Source organism: Rhamphochromis longiceps, linkage group LG11 (genome assembly GCF_057381845.1).
Source record: "Rhamphochromis longiceps isolate RC_006_pf linkage group LG11, R_longiceps_female_GT1.1, whole genome shotgun sequence".
In the NCBI taxonomy this organism is placed as follows: Eukaryota; Metazoa; Chordata; class Actinopteri; order Cichliformes; family Cichlidae; genus Rhamphochromis; species Rhamphochromis longiceps.
Genome location: NC_140567.1, coordinates 10,193,804 through 10,212,698, shown reverse-complemented (window position 1 = coordinate 10,212,698; position 18,895 = coordinate 10,193,804). Strand labels below are relative to the sequence as shown.

The 18,895-nt window shown below is 42.3% G+C and overlaps 1 protein-coding gene across 5 annotated transcripts in view; it reads right to left on the bottom strand.

Annotated features, from left to right (window-relative positions):
* col14a1a (collagen, type XIV, alpha 1a) overlaps nt 1-18,895 on the bottom strand; it is a 165,764-nt gene that overhangs the window by 58,283 nt on the left and 88,586 nt on the right. For all 5 annotated transcript variants that reach the window (XM_085422276.1, XM_085422275.1, XM_085422274.1 and 2 more), the window contains 5 exons: nt 18,485-18,649; nt 18,231-18,269; nt 17,925-18,063; nt 14,272-14,414; nt 11,271-11,380 (listed from right to left, as the gene is read on the bottom strand). In XM_085422276.1, coding sequence (XP_085278402.1) covers nt 11,271-11,380; nt 14,272-14,414; nt 17,925-18,063; nt 18,231-18,269; nt 18,485-18,649 — 596 coding nt within the window. The remainder of the gene's footprint in view (nt 1-11,270; nt 11,381-14,271; nt 14,415-17,924; nt 18,064-18,230; nt 18,270-18,484; nt 18,650-18,895) is intronic.

Sequence of the window (18,895 nt, the reverse complement as noted above, 5' to 3'; positions counted from 1 at the left end):
CATATGTTGAGTCCATGCATGTATATGGGCTCCACAGATAATTTTCTCTTCCTGTTTTATGTTGATAATATTTTTGCCTCTGGTGTTTGTTTGTTTTTGCCCTCCTTGTCCCTTCGTCCTTGATTAGTTTCAGCTGTGTTCCCCACCTGTATGTATCCATTTCCTGAGTCTCCCCCTGTCCTGTGTTTTATTTTCCACATTGTTGTTCGTTTCCTTGCTCTGCTTTCCCTGACTTTTCTGAGTATGTTTGTAGTCTTTGGAATGGTACCCTGTCACCATTCAGATTTTGGGCTTTCTTTTTGGTTTTCTGGAACCGGAAGCGTTAAAGCTTGTTTAAAGTTTATTCCTGTCTCAAGAATCCTGCACTTCTGCCCATAAATGTGTCCTCCACACAACAGTTCATTAAACACTGATGCACTTATGGTTCAAACTCTCTCCAAGGTGAAAATCCTTTGCTTTTTACACTGGACAATAAAAACGTCTTACTTCCTACAGGGACTCTTTTTACTTTCTAGACCAGGGATAGCTCAGTAGGTAAAGTGGTCGCCCCATGATCGGAAGGTCGGCGGTTCGAATCCACTTAACGGCTACCCTGAGGTACCCCTGAGCAAGGTACTGTCCCTACACACTGCTCCCCGGGCGCCTGCTTAGTGGGCTGCTCACTGCTTCACAGAGTGAATGGGTCAAATGCAGAGAAAAACAAGTAATTTCCCCATGGGGATCAATAAAGTATCCATTATTATTATTATTATTAAATAGTTTATGTTCTAAAGTGTTTTGTCAAAGGCGGGGACCTACCAACATTCATCAATATAGATTTAAAATAATAATAATAACAATCAATAAACAAATTAAAAGTGCTTCTTTAAACTTAGTGAGATACGGTGGATAGCTGTAGAAAGTAACAAATGTACAGGTGGAAATTTCCTTAGTGTCGATTTTTTACAGCGCACACAACGACAGCTTTGTGTGCTGCTTGTAACTTTTTAATGCGGGGCATTCAATCATTTGGGTCACAGAAATAGTGACCGCACAGTTTTGGAGCAAAATGAGTTGTGTATCGCGGATAACTTTCACCTCTTCTCTCTGTGTGTCTAAGAGTTAAAACTCCTCATCATATCCATTTCTTCTCTTCCTTTACCTGTTTTTGTTCCCTCTGTGTACAGAGAGAGAACACACACACAAACATGCTGAGTGTATGTTTGTGTGTGTGCTTCCACCAGTGCCAGATCCCGCTGAGTATTCCTGCTTTCACATGAGGCATCTTCATATGGTAATCCCTTTATAAAGGACCCACAAACATGCACACACAGACACACACTCCTCTTATTCACTTGTCATCCTGTCTAAATGGAGAGGGAGACTTCCTCTGGTCAGGCAGTCCTCTGCATCTGTTCCCTCTCTGAAAATTGTCATGTTCTCCGGGAGAAAGGCGAGAAACAACAGAGAAGACAAAAGGCAGAGAGAATGATGGACAGCTACTCCATGACATTTGAGAACTGAGATAGAGACAGTTAGTGGGCTGCTGTTGGCTTGTTTTCAGAAGAAATCCACAGAAATTCCAGGCAAAATAATGTTTATAGAAACTTTTCTTGGAGTTCTATTCATTTGTCAAACAAACATCTACTAGTCTTTAAAAAAAATAAAGAAAATAAAGCAAAATCTAAATCCGACTGGTTGAATTAAAAGAGCTCCTGAAATGATCGGCACTCAAAGGAGAACGTGCATGTAAAGACAAAAGGACTGATTATCATTATTTCGTTTATCTCGGCTAATGTTGTTTTGCAATGTGAATTAGTCATTTCCTGGGCCTGCTGAGGCTAAATCAATGTCATTATTTATTCAGCGGGGGCATTTGCATCAGTATTTATTTCTGTGTTTATTTTTTTCTCAAAATGCTCTTTCCTCTCAAGTGAGCACAAAATTGTCTTCTGTTGGAGGAAAGCCATCAGAATCTGCTATTTTCACTCAGTCAGAGTAATTAGATACAACATAATTTACATAAAAATGCTCAGACGTAATCCCAGTCATCGAGGGAAATATGAAATGCCTTTGGAAGAAAATCATTTGGGTGGGATAAATAATATGGTTTCTCCAGGGAATAGGTATGACTGCATAAACAACTAAAGACCTTGTTCTAATGGTGTACTCATAAAATCTACTTTTTTAAAGGGATTACACTCTAAAAAAAGTTACTTGTGTTGCACTGATTAAAGAAAGAGACTGTTTAAAATAAGATTATTCTTGTTTTTTTAAATTCACATCAAAAATAATGACAAAAGTCCACAATAACCTTATCACAGGAGACCATAGAAAATACTTAAAGGTTGTTAAAATCTGCAGTTTTACTCCCACTTTGCACTCTCCACTGGTTTAAAAAAAAAAACAATTGGTGCAAGAAAAGCAGTGGAGAGTGGGAGGGAGATAGGGAATAGGAAAGGGGGCTATCATCACATTTTTAAACACTCTCCGCAGCAGTGCTGACAGATCGAGAGAAAAATTTCAGCCCAGGAGCCTCTGGAAAACCACCCAACAGGAGCCACAGCTTCAAAAACACCAAAAATACAATAGAGCTTTCTTATGTTTTTGGCTCTCTACGGCAGCTTACCGCCACATTTCCTTCTCTCTCTGTCCCAATCTGCTCTCCAGAGTTTCAAGGCAGCAAACCTCAACATTTATGTGAAACACTACCACCTAAAAGTTCTGAACAGAGTTTATCACTGTATGGGTACAGCAAATATGTTAAGCCAAATATTGCGTTAGCATGGCATTAGCAGCTGCAATCCCAGCAGATCAGTTAATCTTATAGTCCGACCACATCGTTTGATGACTCATTTTCTGTTATACTGAAGCTGCTTTAGCATGCACACAGATGATATACCTGTGAAAGCCACTTTGCAACCCACGCTCACCCTGAAGCAGATACTTACTGCTAAGTTTGTTATAAATGGGATCATAATTTAGAAAATGGGTATGTTCTGGCTCCTTAAGAGTCACCACTCATGTTATGTAGTGTTATACAAGTTCATGCAATCTTTATTCGTTTCTGGCACACTGTTCATTTTATTTTGACATTCTACCGGAAGTGCTACTTCTCATTACTTCCTGTCTAACGGGAGAAGGACAGTTTGCTACTCCTGTGCCTGCCTATGCTACCTCTTAAGCCAGCACAGTCTGTAAGTTGGCAGTATTGTTGTGTTTTACCGGTGAATGTTTAGCACTAACTGCCGTGTGTTGTTTGTGATATTTTGAGAAAGCAAATTGACTCAATGATGTGCTTTATTAGTCATTAGCCTAAACGCTAATTAGCGCTAGCTAACCGCTAACGTTAGCTTGTTAGCTTGTTTCGTTCTGCTTTGCTTTGCATAGTAACAGGTCATAGCATCTTCTAATTGTAAGAATGTTTGCTTTTATTAGCTCACATGGGATATTTTGTGTTTGTTTACAGTTTTACCATTCATCCATTCATGTATTTCGACAAAGCCATGCTATGCATCCAATCAAATAAATCCACCAGAAAGGAACAACGGTGTGGTTTTTCTACATGGGATGATGGTTGTCTGTCTGCCTAGTTAAGTGCGAGGGCAGAACAGTAAAAAGACTGGCGAAACGGCTACTTCAGGAGGCAGTCTTCCAGACATCTGACCCAGACGCCACTATGCTGTCAGCAGAGGAGGAGCAGCTGGAGGTACGGTCCACCTGCTCTGGATCTACATCCAGATCCCGCAGCTCACTCGCCAAAGCAGCAGTCGAAGCACGGGCAAAGGCCAAAGCAGCAGTCGAAGCACGGGCAAAGGCCGAAGCAGCACGCGCCAGAGCAGAGTTTACACGACGGGAGATTGAGGTGAAAATGAGGCAAGCAGAGTTAAGTGCTACATTAGAAGCACTAAAAGAAGAAAAGGAAGCAGAAGCTGCGCTCGCTGAAGCCAATGTATTTGAAGCAGCAATAGCAGAGGAGGTAAGCAGGGAAATGTGGTCATCTCGTGTGTCAGAAAAACAATATGGGGAATCACGACAGGGTCAAGAGAACTCACAACCAGCGCTGAACTCTCACGCTCTACTCCAGCTTCCAGCTTCAACCCAGTCATACAGACTACAGAGTTATCTTGGATATTCTTCACCAGAGCATCGCAGAGAAGACTTGCCGGACCCCAAACACTTTACGCCGATAAAACAATGTGACATCAGTCCAATCCCCGATCCAGCCACTTCACCTCAATATGTCCCACAGGTAAATCAACAGGACATCAAATATGAGATTGGCAGCCATCTGACACCAGCTGCTGATACCCAAGAAAAATGTGGCCAAAGGTATGTAAGTACCACACCGCAACCTATGAGCTTTTCCCCTTACACTCCACCTTTCCAGCCAACGCAAATCAACAACGGGAACAGTGACTTTGCTAATCTCGCTAAGTTTCTGGCAAAAAGAGAATTGGTGGCAGACGGTCTGACAAAGTTTACGGACAGAGCAGAGGACTACTGGGCATGGAGAGCTTCTTTCTGTAACGCTATTGAAGGGTTAAGCTTAAAGCCTAGCGAACAGTTAGATTTGCTCACCCGGTGGCTTGGAGAAGAGTCGTCTAAGCATGCCAAACGTATACGCTCTGTCCATCTCAACAATCCAGCAGAGGGCCTACGTCGAGTTTGGACACGGCTACAAGAATGTTATGGCACCCCAGAGGCTATTGAGAAGTCGCTCCTTGACAGACTTGAACGCTTTCCTAGAGTGTCAAACAAAGACCCCCAGAATCTCAGAGAACTTGGCGACCTACTTTCTGAAATTGATGCAGCCAAATCAGACGGCTCTTTACCTGGGCTAGTGTATTTGGACACATCACGTGGCATTGCCCCGATAGTTGATAAGTTGCCAACAAATCTTCAAGACAGGTGGATGTCAGAGGGGACTAAATACAAGCAGAGACATGATGTATATTTCCCTCCATTCTCATTCTTCTGTCGCTTCATACAAGATGAAGCGAAAATGAGAAACGACCGCAGTTTTAAGTCTACTGTATCAGGTCCCACATCCTATCCAACAACTCACGACAACCACTATACAAGATTTGCCAAGTCAAGACCGCCTGTTGCCGTCCACAACACAGAGGTAAACAAAACTCACAAACCAAACTTAGGCAGCACGAGTGAGTTCACAAACAAACTGTGTCCCATCCACAAGAAACCGCACCCGTTAAAGAAGTGTAGAGGTTTCAGGGAAAAGACACTAGATGAGCGTAAGGCATACCTCAGGGAACACAACATCTGTTTTAGGTGCTGCAATTCCTCAGCTCACCAAGCTAAAGACTGTAAGGAAGAGATTACTTGCCTAGAGTGCAACAGCAACAAACACGTTGCAGCGCTGCATGCAGGTCCAGCTCCATGGACACAAAACACAAAAGCTCAAAACATTGCCCCAGACCAGGACAGGGAGGAGCATGGCGGGGAGAGTAGCCTAGACTTGGAGACTAGCTCAGCATGCACTCAAGTTTGTGGGGACTTAGGTGGGGGGCGTTCCTGCTCCAAAATATGTCAAACCTACATTTATCCAAAGGGGCATCCAGACAAAAAGGTCAAGGTTTACGCTATCATAGATGACCAGAGCAATAGGTCATTAGCGAAGTCAAATCTTTTCGACACCTTTGGCATCCCAATGAGCAACCTAGCGCCATACACACTTAAGACATGTACAGGGGTTTCCACTACAAATGGCCGCTTAGCTGAGAACCTCTTTATACAGTCTGTTGATGGCCAGTTCAGCTCTCCTCTGCCTTCTTTGCTCGAGTGTGACTCACTCCCAGACAACAAGAATGAAATACCAACGCAAGAGATTGCCCTAGCCCATCAACACCTCAAACACCTAGCAGATCATATGCAGCCCCTAGACCCTGAGGCTGACATTATGTTGCTGTTAGGCCGAGACATAATACAAGTGCACAAAGTGTATGAACGAGTGAATGGACCAGTCAATGCTCCATTTGCCCAGAGACTTGCACTTGGGTGGGTTATTGTAGGTGATGTATGCCTAGGATGAGCCTATAAGCCAGCCATCATAGGCACATACAGAACGAGTGTTCTAGAGAACGGGCGTCCAAGTCTCCTAACACCCTGTCAAAACAGCTTTCATGTCAAAGAGCAGTCACACAACAAATCCTGGAACACTCACAGTTCATGTCAAATAGGGAAACACATATTCCAGCAAAGTGAAAAGGACGAAGAGCTAGCCCCTTCCTTTGAGGACCAAGCCTTTCTGGAAATTATGGAAAGAGACTTTTACCAAGACGATGCAAATAGCTGGACAGCTCCACTTCCTTTCCGTACACCGAGAACCCACCTCCCAAACAACAGAAACCAAGCACTCAGCCGCTTAGAGTCGTTGCGCCGCACATTAAATAAACGCCCTGAGATGGAGAGACATTTTATGGATTTTATGCAGGGGTTGTTTGACAGGGATCACGCCGAACCATTACCAGCTCTCGAAGAAGGAGAAGAATGCTGGTATCTGCCCTTCTTTGGCGTTTATCACCCGCAGAAGCCCGGGAACATCAGGGTGGTATTTGACTCAAGTGCTAAGTTTCAGGGAGTGTCCTTAAATGATGTGCTGCTCAAAGGTCCAAATATGAATAACAGTCTGATTGGGGTGCTCATCCGTTTCAGAGAAGAAACGGTGGCTGTCACAGCGGACATACAACAAATGTTCCACTGCTTTCAGGTGCGAGAAGACCACAGGAACTTCCTCCGGTTCCTTTGGTACCGCAACAATGACCCAAGAGAGCCAGTTGTCGAGTACAGAATGAAAGTGCACGTGTTCGGCAACAGCCCCTCTCCAGCGGTGGCAATTTTCGGTCTGAGAAAGGCAGCACACCTGTTCGACACACAGCACTATTCTGAGGCCAAACAGTTTGTTCAAAGACATTTCTATGTCGACGATGGACTCAAATCCCTCCCTACTGAGTCAGAGGCAATTAAGCTCCTCAAAGACACACAGGAGCTGCTCGCTGCGTCCAACCTGAGGCTCCACAAAATAGCTTCAAACAGCCCAAATGTCATGAAAGCATTCTCTACTGTAGACTTGGCAAGCGGGCTCAAGGACATAGATTTCAACACAGAGTTTCCTCCAATGCAGAGAAGCTTAGGAGTATGTTGGGACATTGAAGGCGACACCTTCACATTCAGAGTCTCTCAAGCCGAAAAGCCTTACACGAAAAGAGGTGTTCTGTCCACTATCAACAGCCTTTTTGACCCGCTGGGGTTTGCAGTGCCAGTGAGCATCAAGGGGAGGGCACTGTTGCGGGAGCTGACAAAAGAGACTTGTGGGTGGGATGAGACTCTTCCAGAGGGCATGTTTAAGGAGTGGTCAGAATGGAAGAATGCTCTCAAACAACTCGAGCAAATCCGTATCCCAAGGCCATACTGCTCCTTCTCCTTTCTTGGTGCGAAGCACAGAGAAATCTGTGTCTTCTGTGATGCATCAACCCAGGCTATTGCAGCCGTGGCTTACCTGAAGTTAACGAACAAAAATGGTGAGACAGAGTTTGCGTTCATATTCGGGAAAGCCAAACTTGCCCCCAAGCCCGATCTTACCATTCCCAGGCTCGAGCTGTGTGCATCGGTGTTAGCGGTGGAAGTTGGGGAACTAATCAGAGATGAAATGGACATTCAGATTAGTAACATGCGCTTCTTCTCCGACAGCAAAGTCGTTCTTGGCTATATCTACAATGAGGCAAGAAGATTTCACGTTTTCGTGAACAACCGGGTGCAACGCATCAGACGAGCAACAGTACCAACTCAGTGGGGCTATGTACCCTCGGTGCACAACCCGGCCGATCACGGATCCAGATCTCTACCTGCCGAAAAACTGTTGTCCAGCACATGGTTGAAAGGGCTGGAGTTTCCCTTAAAGCCCTTACAGAGCAACTCATCAGGTACATTCCAACTTCAAAACCCCGACTCAGACATTGAAGTTCGTCCCTTGATCACTGCCACCATTCAAACATCATACCCCTGTTTAAAGACTGCAAACTTAGAATCTTTCTCCAGCTGGCAGTCCCTTACCAGGGCAGTTGCACGTTTGGCACACATTGCACGCACCTTTAAGGTAAAGCAATCAGGCGGACAATGTAAGGGATGGCATATATGTCATGAACTCACTACCTCAGATTTTGAGCAAGCAAGAGAGACGGTTATAAAAGCAGTCCAACAAGAAAGCTTCCCAGAGGAGCTCAAACAAATAGAGTCAAGGAAGGACATCCCAAAGAAAAGCCCTCTCTTAAAGCTTTCTCCCTACCTTGACAAATCAGGCCTCCTGAGGCTTGGCGGACGCCTTCTTCATTCTGACCTTGAGTCCGCAGAAAAACACCCCTTGATTATGCCGCACAAACACCATGTAACTAACCTGTTAGTCCGCTATTACCATGAAAGGGTCAGGCACCAGGGGCGTCATCTTACAGAGGGTGCTTTAAGATCCGCAGGTTACTGGGTCTTAGAAGGTAAACGCCAGATCAGCAGCCTCATTTACTCATGCGTAGTTTGTCGCAAGCTAAGGGGAGTAACACAGTTCCAAAAAATGTCAGATCTTCCTGCAGAACGCCTTAGTGCTGAGCCTCCATTCTCTTACGTAGGCATAGATGTGTTCGGGCCATGGTCGGTTGCCTCTCGTCGTACTCGGGGTGGACTTGCCAGCAGCAAATGATGGGCAGTGATGTTCACCTGCATGAGCACAAGGGCAGTTCACCTTGAGATCATAGAGGGGATGGATAAGTCTATCTTCATTAACGCTCTCCGCAGGTTCTTTTCAGTCAGAGGACCTGCAAAGCAATTGAGATCGGATTGTGGAACTAACTTCACAGGAGCCTCCAGGGAGCTAGGGTTTGACAAAAGGATTCCTTGTGACCCACGTGTTAAATCCTTCCTAAATGATCATGGATGTAGTTGGGTCTTCAACCCTCCCTACTCTTCTCACATGGGGGGCAGTTGGGAGCGGATGATAGGAGTGGCACGTAAGATATTAGACTCCCAGCTCGCTCAACTTGGTTCCAGGCCCCTCACGCACGACGTCCTGATCACCTTCATGGCAGAGGTGGCCGCCATCATCAACGCACGGCCGCTGGTTCCAGCGTCAAGTGATCCCGATGTTCCGTGCATCCTTACTCCCGCCACACTCCTCACGCAAAAAGTTGGTGCACCTCCAACACCCTTAGGTGACTTCGGGGAGAAGGACCTCTACAGGCAACAGTGGAAAAGAGTTCAGAGTCTGGCCAACTCTTTCTGGCATCGCTGGCGTAAGGAGTACTTATCAACACTGCAATGCCGCCGCAAGTGGCATTCCACCAGACCAAACCTGCAGCAGGGGGATGTGGTCCTCCTGAAAGATCCTCTCGTGAAGAGAAATCAGTGGCCCATGGGGGTGATTGCAAAGGTTCATCCTAGTAGTGACGGACTTGTCAGGAAGGTAGAAGTCAAGGTGGTGAAAGATGGTAAAGCCAAAGTTTACTTTAGGCCAGTCACAGACGTTGTTCTTCTTGTATCAGCTGCTGTGCAACAAGTTTAGTTTGGGTACAAGTGTGACATCTTACCGATGTCAGGCGGGGAGTGTTCTGGCTCCTTAAGAGTCACCACTCATGTTATGTAGTGTTATACAAGTTCATGCAATCTTTATTCGTTTCTGGCACACTGTTCATTTTATTTTGACATTCTACCGGAAGTGCTACTTCTCATTACTTCCTGTCTAACGGGAGAAGGACAGTTTGCTACTCCTGTGCCTGCCTATGCTACCTCTTAAGCCAGCACAGTCTGTAAGTTGGCAGTATTGTTGTGTTTTACCAGTGAATGTTTAGCACTAACTGCCGTGTGTTGTTTGTGATATTTTGAGAAAGCAAATTGACTCAATGATGTGCTTTATTAGTCATTAGCCTAAACGCTAATTAGCGCTAGCTAACCGCTAACGTTAGCTTGTTAGCTTGTTTCGTTCTGCTTTGCTTTGCATAGTAACAGGTCATAGCATCTTCTAATTGTAAGAATGTTTGCTTATATTAGCTCACATGGGATATTTTGTGTTTGTTTACAGTTTTACCATTCATCCATTCATGTATTTCGACAAAGCCATGCTATGCATCCAATCAAATAAATCCACCAGAAAGGAACAACGGTGTGGTTTTTCTACATGGGATGATGGTTGTCTGTCTGCCTAGTTAAGTGCGAGGGCAGAACAGGGTAATGTTAAAATAAGATATAAAGTCATTTATTTGGAAAAATAAACTCAACAGGAAATGGTTTACTGAGGTCATAAATCAAGCAGGAAGTAGTCCTACTTTGAGAGAATGTGATTAAGTATAGTAATTAGGACATTTTTGTAGATAAGCTTCAATGGTCACGAGCTGCTCTATTGTATGATTTACGCTTTAGTCTTTTTTAATGTAATCATCAGGCAACGTAATATCATCATGCTATAATCACGTATCATAATACAGTGCTCCCTTGGTTCACCTTTCATGGCCTCGCTGTTTCGCGGATTTTTTAATGCAATTTTGCTCGATTTATTTTTTACAGCGCACTGTGTTCTTCGTGCTGATTGGCTGTAAACCATTGTCAATCAATCTCGTGCCGCGTCTCCTGTACAGTCAGAATGCGTTCAGCTTGTCAAATTTACATAAATCTTCGATCACTAGCAGTGTGACTCTGAAGTGCTGCAAGTTTTCTCCCCAACAAACAAAACAATGTCGACGAAACTTTTGCACCGTCACAGGCAACTGCGGGTGCCTTTTCATTCTGTAATACTGGACTTATTTTTCTACAAAGGTTAGAACTTTGAGAGTGTTTAAACAAGATAGAAAAGTGTGAGAATGTTCATGCCTGTCTGAGAAAAGTGTATAAAGTGTGTAGTGAGGGGTTTTACAGCCTTAAAACATCTATAATAATTGTAAAAAATAAAGTTGGCTATTTCGCAGATTTCACTGTTTTGGTGATCGGCCCGAGTTTCGCCTTCATCGTGTGTCGTGCATCGTGTAGTATACATGGCGTAACGAGAAGCGATTAACACCTCACGACCAGCTCCCGATCATCAATCGTTTGGTCGTAAGAAAATCAAACCTGCTTGAAATCTTGTTGGCCGTCGTGATGGTGTCACCGCAGGCTCTCACACCACGCACGCGCAAACACTTGACATCAGCATGTTAGCCACAATGCAAAAATACTTTGTCTGTTTTGACGCCTACATTTTGAATCCAGCTACGTAAAGTTATTTTCAGCGTAGAGTTGCAAAAAAAAAAACTAACCTTGTGGAAGCTGCCATGGAAAATTTTTTTGATTGCTGCCTCTTCAAAGGTAGCAGTCTGGAAGTCTCCTTTGTAGTCATGGTTAAAGAACGTCAGTGTCTTTCCAGAGTCTGTGGGAGGAAAGTGGTGGTAGTGAGGTTGGGAGGATAGATAATTTTCCCATTCAGTGCAAATGTGAATTGAGCACATGACTAAGTATTACAAACATGCATTCCCTAAAAAAAAGAAATTCAATCAGAAACAAACAAAATCAAACTGCATATTTCAAGTGTCTGGACTAACAGAAACAGCTTTTTGAATAACACATACACTGTTGTATTCACACTAAAGACTCAAGATGTAAGCAAATATATGTCACTCACTCAAAAGTAACTCAAGCCCAAACTAAAATGCAATTTTGTTGCCTCCTTGCTGTATCGGGCTCAATTGGGAAAGCACAGAAAACTAAATGATTTTTTAACATCCTCCAGCTACTCCTTGGATCTCACATGGGATCTCATACACTGATATGGAAATGGCAGCAGATCAAGTCTTCTCCAAGTCAGTGATGTCCAAAACACTTCTAAAAGTTCACCCTAGGGGTGAGCTTACCGAGTGTGCACTGTTTTCTGTGATAGGGCTTATCACAGTATGACACAAACACTTACTATACAGCCACTGCACCATGGTAAGTCTTCAGCCACCATTATCATCATCATCCCATCTGTTTTAACTAAAACTGACTTTATATCGTACTCAAGCTGTGGCTGATCCACAGCTGTAAATTTAAGGCCATGACTCCTTTTCATACATATAATCAGTACCATTCAGAAAGAGTTAAATAATACAGGTATTTACCAAAAAAAGCAGGAACAGTCACTGTAAAAAGAAAGTATACAGTCTGTCAGGTTTTATGTATCAGGACAAAATGACAAATCTGGTCCTTATCAGCTCTTTAAATCAGATGACTGCAACCTCAGATAAACAGAAATATGACATTCTTGTATATGTCATTATTTATTTAGCAAAAACTAAGGCAAAAAGTAGGAAGAGTGTGTGACAGACTAAGTACATCCAATGATTCAATAGCTCGTAGAGCCACTTTTAGCAGCAATAACTTGAATTAATCATTTTCTGTATGACTTTATCATCCCTCACATCATTGTAGAAGAATTTGTCACACACTTCTTTATAACATTGGTTCAGTTCACTGGTTGAGTAATTATTTATGCACAGCTCCCTTCAGGTTCAGGTTCTGCCGCAGCATTTGGAGATTTGCTGCTGTGCTTGAGATCAATGTCCTGTTGCATAACCCAGTTTTGGCCAACCTTTAGCTGGTAGGTGGTGTTTCACAAATATGGCATTGTGTATTAGGACCAAATATCTCAATTTTGGTCTTATCTGTCCGAAGGACATTGCTCCGGAAGCTTTGTGGTTTGTTCAGATGCAACTTTGCAAACCTAAGCCCTGTTGGCATGTTCCTTTTAGAGAGAACAGGCTTTCTCCTGGCAGCCATTCAACATTTACCATGCTGACTGAGGCTTATAGAGTCTAAGATGAAGCTCTTGGGTATTTTTACAGTTTGGGAGCAATGCTAAACCTGACATTATGGTGAATTTGCAGGGCCACTGTCAGAAGGTCTTCCACACAATGATGGAAATCAACTCATAACCTTTCCCACATTGATTGGGAGCAATAATTGCTTCTCTGAGATCATTGCTGGCGTCTTTCCTCTTTGGCATTGTGTAAACACACACCTGAATGCTCCAAACCAAAACCTCTGCTTTTATAGAGGTGCTCACACTGGTTAATCAGGTGTACTTAGTTTTGCACACCTATAATCTTTGACCTAATTTTTGTTAAATAAATAGTTTTGTAGTTCACCTAAAGTTGTATTTACATAATTTTAAGACCTGCTAAGGAAAAGATAATTTTAATGTCCTGACACATTAAACCTTAGATTTGAAAAAGGCCATGCTTTATTTTAACCATGTCTGTATCTTTGATTTTTATTAATCCTCGAGGTTAAATAGAAAATACTTTTTATTGTTTTTGTTGTTTCCACAAAGCAAAACAAGCTAAAATATGACATTTTGAAAGTGGAAAACTGCATTTTGTTCCTGAAATCATTGAGACCATTGTGTATGTTTCAGGGCATATATAGGCTTGTATACAGTGTGCAGCATCATTGGTGATGTGAAAGCTAACCTTGACAGAGGTGCACCAGTAGCCTTTGATTCGTTTAAAATCAAATGTGGACTGGTCGGACCACAGAACAGCCTTCCATCTCTAAAAAGTCTGTAATAAGTTTGGATCATCAGAAGGTGGTCTTTCTTGTTTAGATGATTGTTTCTTTACATGACAGATTTTTCTCCAGTTCTCCAGATTTCAGACGTATTAATATATTGTAATAACTACTGCAGTAGATAATACTCCAATCTCTGAATTCTAATGTTTACTTTTACAAGGCATTATTCTTCATTTTGTGAAGCAATATGCCACATTATTCAAAACAGTAATGAATCCCCATCTTCACTTGTAAAGCATCATTTTCTTTTTCTGTCAGTGACTTCTGAAATGCACCATTTCTCCCCGCGTACACATCCTTTCCAGTCTTTTGATGCCTCTGACTCCAATATTTTGAAACACATTAATAGCATCCATTTGAAAATAAGCACATATAGCATGCATACAATTAACCATGGGTTTAAATGATCATTGCATTCCTCTTCTTTCTTTTCTCTTTTTCTTCTCACAACGCGTCCCAACTTCTTAAAGCTGCATAAACCATAGTGGATTAAAACTGTAGTTAATGTAGCATCCCAGCTGGAATCATTAATATCTTTGCAGCCCGACTTCTAAGTTTGGCTTCATTATGCACTTTCTCGGTTTACTTGGAGGTGCTGGGAAAGCTGTAGCAAACATCTGCTATTTAAGTCTATACTTGTCAAACTGTGATGTGCGAAAATCCAGCTGAGACAAAAAAGGTAAAGAAGAAAGAAAATAGGTGATTCAAACTCACTGTCAAGAATCAGTCCAACTAACGGGTCGTTGTCCTTGTTGAGGATTTCCCACAACGCAAAAGGTTCCTGTGGGGTCTCGGGAAGTAGGCGGAGCATCATAGAAATAGTATAGTCAGATGGTAAACCCTCAGGGTGAAGATACCTGTCACACACATGAAAGGACAGGCAAACACACACATAGCAAGCTTAGCGGTGCCTGAAAGGCTTGTATGCACTAGGTGTGTTTAAAAAGTGTGCTGTCTGTTTTTAGCTGTTGTGATTGCTTTTAGAGTGTTTTCAGATGCCTGAGACTCACTATGAGCACCAGCCTCTTTTTAATCACAGAGCCTAGTCTTTTTATAGGTAGCTGCCTCCGAGCACTTCAGGCTTAAATCTCCTAAGCTTCAGTTTTTCAGAGTGGTTGTCACTTTTCAGAAAAGGAGCAATCAAAGAACAGGAAGCTGAAATGGAAGTCTGTTGACAGCATCAAGTGAAAATAAGCTCCGAAAACATCAGAAAAGACCTTGGGGATCGAAACTGGAGCCACTGAAAGCTCTGAGTGCTACTGAGTGTAAGCAAACATGTATGTTGTATTTAAACGTGTACCTGAAGTCTAGTGCTACTGTAGATACGTACCAAATCTTTTAACCTATATGAACAATCTCTTCGAATGCTTTCAAGTTCTTTCCAGCACCTTGCATGTGGGCCAGTGGCGCAATGTCTGACTATGGATCAGAAGATTCTAGGTTTGACTCCTGGCTGGCTCGTTGCAGTTTTAGCTTTAAAACAACATGTTCTCTTTCACTGTAAGTTCTGTACCTGACTTTCTAGAGATGTGTAATTCCAAGAAAAAGTGAATATATTGGATAGCCGGGGATAGTAATAGCTCAGTAGGTAGAGTGTTTGCCCCATGATAGCAAGGTTGGGGGTTTAAATCCACCGAATGGCTACCCTGAGATACCCATGAGCAAGGTGCTGCCTTTATACACTGCTCCCTGGGTGCTGGATTGGTGGCTGCCCACTGCTTCACTGAGTGAATGGGTTAAATGCAGAGGAATTTCCTATGGGATTAATAAAGTGTACACAATGTTAAATTATCAAAACATTGATTAAATGTTATTTATTTATTAAAATAAAAATGTACTTATTTATTTAATTGTGTGTTTGTTTATTCAAAACCTTGTACATGTTTAAAACTGTAGATATAAAAACACAGACCAAACAAAATAATTAATTTTGTTTAAGGTACGATGGACAATGACACAGTTCTGTACACCACCACAGTTTAAATCAAACAATCAATGTGTGATTGTAGTACAGACTTTCAGCTTTAATTTAAGGGTTGTAACAAAGGTGCTGTACTGTATTGTAACTGTTTCAGAATTAGAGCCATTTGTATAAACAGTCCTCCATTTCTAGAGGCTCAAAAATAATTAGACAACTGGCTGACAGGCAGTTTAATAGCCAGGTGAAGCAGTTTCTCTCATTATACTATGACAAATAGGAGATAAATAACCTGCAGGTGATTCAAAGTGTTTAACTTGCATTTGGGAGCTTTTCGTGGAAACCATCAAAAATAGATCAAAAGAGATGCCGAACAAAATAAAAAAGGTGATCATTAACCAAGAAAACCAAAATAAATCTATCAGAGATAAAAGGAAAACTTTAGAAGTGACCAGCTTAACAATCTAGTTCTTTCTTAAAAAGAAAGAATACAGTGGCCAACAAGATCGAAAACCCAGAAAGACCACAAAAGACAACTAAAGTGCATGATGACAGAATTATTTCCATGGATAAGAAAAACACCTTTACAACATCAAGTCAAGAACACATTCAACGAAGTAGGTGCATCGTCGCCAAGAACTAAAAATTCTCATTCATGAATGTAAATACAGAGGCATTTACTTTAACCATAAATCAGGAAAAAAAGGCAAACATATTAAAAACACAAATGTAGCTTCCTGATTTGGCACACAGCTATCAGAAGTGTGTGAACCCAGACCTTAAGAAGGAGAAAGTAGTGCATTACAGATGTTTCTGATTCATTTATCATCGTGTCCCTGTGTCGTGATCATTCTTATGGCCAAAATCATCTTTGCTTATTTGCTCTAAGATCTAATCTCATTCTTAATGACACTTGAATAAAGCTATGCCCAGCTGCCAACTCCAGATGTGCCAATTGTTCATCAAGCATTTGTGCTGTCAGGCGAGTTAGCAGTCATAAAGAAGAAATGTGATCAGTTGTTTCTTGGCTTGGGTAGCGTGGTGCTGCAGTGGTTAGGACAATAACCTCACAGTTAGAAGGTTACTGGCATGCTTTTGTGTTCTCCTTGTGCCTGTGTGGCTTCCTCCCACAGTCCAAAGTCATGCATGTTGGATGTTAGATGAGGGGCTATCTGTCTGTATGTGTTAAGTCTGCGAAGAAAGTGCAGCCTGTCCAGGGTGTACCCAGCTTTTCACCATGTGGCAGCTGGGATAGGTTCCAACCCCATTTTAAAGTTGGATAAGTGGTTAAGAAAATGGATGGATGTTTTTTGGCTGTTTAAAAGTTACTGTTATATTAGATGCAGACTCCAATTAAAAGTTTTCTGACAAGAGAATCAATTAGAAAAGCTAAACTGTGTGTTCAGCTAAAACAGAGCAAATCATTAATGAAAATAAAGAGAACAGTAATCTGAGCAAATCCACTTCCTTATCAGACGAAATAATGATGCACAACTGAAATACAATTTCAGTGGCACAGTAACTCATGTGTCTTGTGATCCATCACAGTTCACAGGTTCTTGTAAAGTGTAATTTGTAGAAACTGATAAGTTATCTTGCCATTGGTTGGCTGTATTGCACAAACTAATGAGAATAAAAATCCAATGAGAAGTCGAAAAGTCTCTCAAGCAGTCATACCCAGGACAAATTTATTCAGTTCACCACCAAAAGAAAGTGTTTGAGTTCAGGAGTATTTACAACCATAACCAAAAAGTATGGTAAAAATATGTAAACACATCAGCATGTTATACTTGGCAGTGGCCATAATACTGATTTTAGCATAATGGTGATAGAAAGTCCCAAACCACACCTTCCTTATGTGGGATTCACCCATTAGGACCACTCCATCCTTCACCATGACCAATAAGATCACTGTTATAGTTAGTTTTCTTTGTGTCCTTGGGCAAGACACTTCACCTGCCACCTACTGGTGATGGCCAGAGGGGCCGATGGCGCGATATGGCAGCCTCGCTTCCCAGGGCAGCTGTGGCTACAACTGTAGCTGCCTCCACCAGTGTATGAATGTGAGAGTGAATGAATAGTGGAATTGTAAAGTGCTTTGAGAGTCTCGAAAAGCGCTATATAAATGCAATCCATTATTATTATTTTATTATCTAACCATCTAACAGGATACAAGTGGTATACAAAGCAATGTTTCAAGCTATCATATCAAATGGCATTCAGTGAACTTCTGTCTTTATCATTTTATTCATGCAAAATGTAGCAACATGCAACCTTAAAGAATTTGGAGCTGTGTTTGGAGTTTATAAAGCTCATTAACGTTGAGCACAGTTTGAGTGAAAGCCCATTAGGTGATCACTGTTTGTAAGTTTCAGTAAAATCTGACCAATACTCAAGGAGGACACAATTCTTGTGATGTGAACGGATGGATCAATGTTCATTTACTCACTTGGTGGGCTGAGACACCAGGGCATCACGGTGTAACCTGTAGCAAGGGAAGCTGTTGAATGAACCCGGCTCCAGAGAAACTCCAGGTATGGTGCTATACTCCTTCTCTACCAGGCCAAACTTCTCCATCATACGGAAACCTGCAGCAGAATCATCACCATTAACACTTTGGTGTAATAATCAATAATCATTGCTAGCACCACTATGTGGGCCATCATGATGTAATTGCAGTCATTATTATTTACTTCCTCTCCAGGGATTTCAGCACAGTACATGGCCCTGTGTGATTGGTATTTGAAACTCTTACCTGCCAACGTGTTACCGCTCATCAAAACAGACGGACAAGCTGAAAGAACAAAACTGAGTCTGTTAGTTCATTCAACATTAGCACAAGTTCTCCTCTCCTCCATTTTTTCCCTCAGGATACATATCTCCTTTTCTCCCAGCTGAATTTTATTCTGTCCCTCTTCCCTTCTGTCTACCTGTATCCCCATCTGACTTGAACTCATTTTCCTCCCGGCCTCTCTCTCTCTGTTTTAAACATGAGCTGGTGTTACTCACTGGCAGTGGCAGCCTCACAGACAAAGGTAATGAGCTGCTCTTCTATTTTCTTCACAGCGTCCAAATCGTCCACAAAAAAGACGTGTCTGTCACTGGGTTTGCTGGCGATATTCACCAGCTCGCCGTAGTCTGCGTCCGCAAACCCAATTGCGAAGATGATGTAGCCTGAGAATGAAATTAAAAAAGAAGACTCATTACAAGCTGGAATTAATTAAGTCCTTTAATCTAACACACTGTTAGTTTTCTTGCCGCAGCAGCGTGAGAGATACAGGACTAAAACAGAGAGGTCGAATGAGGATTTTCTCTGATCTTCTTCCTGGACTCTAACCACACACGCTCATTATAACAACATTACATATCTCACCGACTGTCACAGACTCATAGTTTAGGGCCAGAGTAAGTCATCGTTCA